General features: G+C 46.1%; 1 protein-coding gene across 1 annotated transcript; it reads left to right on the top strand.

Annotated features, from left to right (window-relative positions):
* Positions 1-139: 139 nt before the first annotated feature.
* Positions 140-4,624, top strand: LOC116379024 (leucine-rich repeat neuronal protein 1-like; the record flags this gene model as incomplete). Its single annotated transcript, XM_031840943.1, has 5 exons — positions 140-569; positions 674-818; positions 1,719-1,903; positions 2,029-2,190; positions 2,461-4,624. Coding segments are annotated over 5 exons (1,477 nt in total), but the record flags the coding sequence as incomplete, so codon positions are not given.
* Between the last annotated feature and the right edge of the window lie 228 nt (positions 4,625-4,852).

Genomic DNA, 4,852 nt, shown 5'->3' with positions numbered 1-4,852 from the left:
CTCTCTCTCTCTCTCTATGTCTGTCTGTCTCTCTGTCTCTCTCTCTCCATGTCTGTCTGTCTCTCTGTCTCTAATGTTTTTTTTACTTTCTTCTTTCCTCTTATCCTTGTTTCCTTCTGTCCTCTCCTTGTGTCCTCAGTGAGCTGCCCTCCCTCCGGACTCTCCTGGTCCACAGTAACCAGCTGAGCCTCCTCTCTGGAGACCTCCTCTCCTCCCTCCCTTCCCTGGAGGAGGTGTCTCTCCACTCCAACCCTCTGCGATGTGACTGTCTCACCTCCTGGGGGCCTCACCTCGGCAATCAGTCTCACCTCAAGATGCTGGAGTCCTCCATCACCCTCTGCTCCTCCCCACCTCACCTGATTGGTCAGGAGCTGCAGGAGGTGGTGGGCTTCGGATGGGGCGGGGCTGAAGGGGGTGGGGGCGGGGCCAACAGCTGCCTGCCCCACATCTCCCCCCACGCCTTCCCACCCGCCATGAACGTCAGCGCCGGGCAGCCAATCACACTGGAGTGCTGGGCGGACGCTGACCCCGCCCCCCAGTTCTACTGGGTGACGCCCACTGGAGATAAGGTGGGCGTGGTCACAAGTGTTTGTCTCCCTGTTGGTGCATGTTGATAGAAACCGATGTTGTCACTGATGAGTGTTTTCTCTGTTTCCTTCCTCACCTGGTCCAGGTGAGCTCGGAGGCGGTGGCTGCACCAATTGTATCGGAGGAGGGGCGTGGCCTGAGCCGCAGGAAGAAGAAGAAGAAGAAGAAGAAGCATCGCGTGTCAGAGCCCGGAGCGCTAGTGATTGAACACGCAGAGCCGTCAGACGCAGGTCAGTCTGAGCTGCTGGTTCACATCCGGCCTGCAGGGGGCACTGTACATACTGTGTGTGTGTGTGTGTGTGTGTGTGTGTGTGTGTGTGTGTGTGTGTGTGTGTGTGTGTGTGTATATAGAAATATTTATTTATATATATATATTTAGTAGTGCTGGGCAAGTAACGCCTTATTATCGCGTTAACGCATTTTATTTTTTAATTATTATTTGTAAAGTGCGTTGCTCACTGGCAGCGGTGGAGGAAGTCTTCAGACTACGTTGATGCAGCGTGTGGGAGAAGTAGAGATAAACTAAAGCAACACAAGCTAACAGATGCTACAGAGAAGTGGAGACAAACTGCAGGTTAGTGTTGTGGAAGATGTCGTGAACGCACCTTTAGGATCTCAACGAATGACGTCACGTATGAGCCTCAAGACGCACCGTCACCAGAAGAACACACGAGTTGTGTTAAAGGAGAGGACGACTAAAGCAACGGTGTTACAACGTGCAGCAGCTGCTGCTCTCACTGGAGACTACTGGACATCGCTGCAAGAAATATGATCGCTGCTGCGAGACATCTGCCTTTTGAACACGTCCCCTGCATCGTTCTGTCACACTGAGCACAGATAGTGAAGAGATAGAACTGCTGCTGTGTAAAGGGAATACTGCTGCTAACAACAACCTGATGTGTTTAAAGTGTTTACACCAAATGTTATTGACCTTTTGTTCATAGAGCAGTACTTTAAAATAAAAGTGCGCAATACACTACTTTTGAATTCATTATTGAACTTTGCCATAACAATGAGATTAATCGCGATTAAACATTGTAATCGTTGCCCAGCACTAATGTTTGTATGTATATTTATATTGATGTACATGCATGCAGAACTATAGATCCCTTTGCGTCCGTCTCTCTCAGGTGTGTATACCTGTGTAGCGTGGAACGCGGAGGGCGCAGACACAAAGAGCGTCTCAGTGTTCGTGGACTCTCAGGGGTCTGTGGACTCGTGGCCCGGCTGGGGGATCCGGTGGGGGAGCGGTGGGTCCAGCAGAGAGCTGGGTAACTCGTCCAGCGCTGCAGCCTCTCTGGTGGTGCTGGCCAAGGTACCGGCTGTAAACTTATTATAAAGTGTTATTTAAATACACTTCTTATTTATATAAAATTCAGACTCATTTCCGATCCCTGAAACTGATCCAGATTTTACGGTGGTTCTCTGTTTCCTCTGCAGGTGGTGCATGCCCAGTCGGTGGTGTTGGAGTGGAAGCTGTTCCCCAGTGGAAGACCTTCCTCTGGGGGTCAGAACCAGCAGGACACCGCCCCCCTCCGTCTGACCCGCTGGACCAGCGCCACCGTGCACATCGACAACCCTCAGATCAGCTACACCGCCAAGGTGAACTCATTCACACTAGAAACACCTAAAAAAAGAGCTAAAGTGAGACATAGAGAGACCTGGTGTAGAGAGGAAAGAGGAGGGGACCCAGAACGGAACCCTGAGGGACCCCAGTAGTGATTCTACGAGGTCTAGATCAGGTGTTTGTCTTAGAATAAATGAACTTCATTATTTTCTGACTGACAGATAAGCTAGTGGAACAGAGGCTGGACAGGAAGTGATGTCATCACACTGTCTCTCTATAGTCCCCCCCCCCCCCCCTCTCTCCAGGTTCCAGTGGACGTTCAGGAGTATAATCTGACTCACCTCCTTCCTGCCACAGAGTACCACGTCTGCCTCACCGTCTACTCCTCTCCTCCTCTCTCCTCCCCTAGTTCCTCCCCTAGCTCCTACTCCCCTCTCTCCTCCTCCCCCGTCCACACTTCCTGTCTGAACATCACCACCAAGGAGGCGGGATTCTCGGTGGAGCTGGTGGCGTCGCGGCACAGCAGCATGGCGCTGGCGGCCGTCATGGGCTCCATGTTCGCTCTGAGCATCATGGCGCTGCTGGTGGTCTACATGGGCCGCCGGGTCCAGCAGCACAAGACCTGCGGACACTCGCTGAAGAAGTACATGCAGCACGCCACCTCCATCCCACTGAGCGAGCTGTACCCGCCGCTCATCACGCTGTGGGAGAGTGAGGCCGAGAAGGACAAGGAGGACAAGGAGGAGGAGAGGGAGGTGGGGGGGAGGAGGAGGAGGAGGGAGGAGGAGGAGGAGGAGGAGGAGGAGGAGGAGCAGGCGGGGGGGAGTCAGATCGACACCACAAAGACTTACATGTGGTAGCTGGAGGAGGAGGATCAGCAGGAGTTAGGGTTTAAGGGAGGACGGAGAGAAACCGGATGGAAGTTAGCAGTCACATGACCGGGAGAGAATACCAGAGATGAGCCTTCAGGCCTCGAGCAGGTCCATTTAGAGGGCCATCCTGGTGTTTTTTTTAGAGTCCTTCAGGTTCATGATCACTTTTCAAGATAATCAATCACAGTTCACTGTAGTCCATCAGAGGCCCGATGGTGCGTTTGAGGTCCGCTCGTTCATGTTGACCTGAAGTGCTTTGCAGAAAAATAAGAACGTTTATTAACCAACATAAAAGCGTTGGTATGAATATGGATCTCTTTGAGGTTTCATGGTGTTTGTGTTTATTAAAGAGCACGACAGTGTAAATATATCACAGATTAAAGATGTAATATTTCCCCCCACAATCTAATAATGTATCTATAACTATTTTATTGTAATCAAATATAAATATACAACATATATATAACATACTGCTACTCAGTTTAAAGGCTTTTTATTCAGCTTCCGGCCACTAGAGGCGCTGTGGAGCGGTTTTATCTCTGAGACCTGATCCACAACAGAACCACATGAACCAGGTACTCGGTACCTTTACTGCAGTAAAACTAGTGTAGAAATACTCTGTTACAAGTAAAAGTCCTGCATTCAAAATCTTACTGAAGTAAAAGTACAAAAGTATTATTCAAAATACACCAAAGAACACTTCACAGGGAAATCTAACTTTATTTTATTTTACTTTACAGAAAATATTAAATTGTTTTGAGATCAAAAATGCAAAAGAGACAAATTGTGACTTTTTTTCAATATTGTATTAATTTCCTGTTTCTTTGTTTTTCTATTGCTTACTTTAAATTCACTTTGTACTTTAAATATTCAGTGAGTTTTGCAAATTTACTTTTTAAATGTAATAATTTAAATTAACTTTATGGTATTTTTCTCTGTAAAGCACTTTGTCAAAAAATATTAAAAATTAAAATACATTTAAAGAATAAAATACTAGAAGTGAAGAATAATCTGTGATTAGATCAATATATTCAACATTTCTGTCTAAATATCTATTATTGGTCTAAAGAGAGTTTAATGGGCTGAAATATAAAAACACCAGAATGTTTAAGGTTCTGGACAAACATCTAACACACTCGTCTTTACTCGGATGTGTTTCAAACTGTGGCTCGCGGCCGGTTTCTGGCCGTCTGATGAACTTTCTGATGAACACTGACTGAACACTGACAGTAGCTGCATCTGAGTATTGTATTCTCCCTGATGAACATGAACGCAGCACCAACACATTATTTCACTTCAAGGTCCCGAATTCCTGTTCATCTCTTTCACATGATGTTGAATTCATTTCAAATTTGATGCCATTTTAATATTTTAAACAAACGAGTAAAACCAACATTTGTTACATTTGAATAGACATATCTTCTCTTCACAATAACACGTTTCATGCAGTGAGCTACAGATACACATTGACATGTTTACAACATAAATGACATGTTTTATATAAAAAGAAATAAATTAAATATATTCAGTAGATTCACACCATGTAAATAAACACAGTTTGTGACATCAGAGAATATGGACTTTTTAACCAAACAAACACACACACACACATACACACACACAGGGCTCTCACCAGGAGTCTGCTGTTCATGTCCGTCTGAAAGCAGAAGTCAACGTTGATGTTTGTAACTTAGATCAGGAAACAACACCGTGATGTTTTGATGTATGTCATTCATAATAATTCAGTCACTTTCACTTTTGAACCAAACAAACTGACTTCCTGTCTGAATTCGGGACCTTTAGTCCTCATCAGCGCAGCATGAAT

Source organism: Anarrhichthys ocellatus, unplaced genomic scaffold, assembly GCF_004355925.1.
Source record: "Anarrhichthys ocellatus isolate YVR2014 unplaced genomic scaffold, GSC_Weel_1.0 scaffold3583, whole genome shotgun sequence".
Classification (NCBI taxonomy): domain Eukaryota; kingdom Metazoa; phylum Chordata; class Actinopteri; order Perciformes; family Anarhichadidae; genus Anarrhichthys; species Anarrhichthys ocellatus.
The sequence above is the reverse complement of the archived record's forward strand: the minus strand, read 5'-3'. Positions and strand labels throughout refer to the sequence as shown.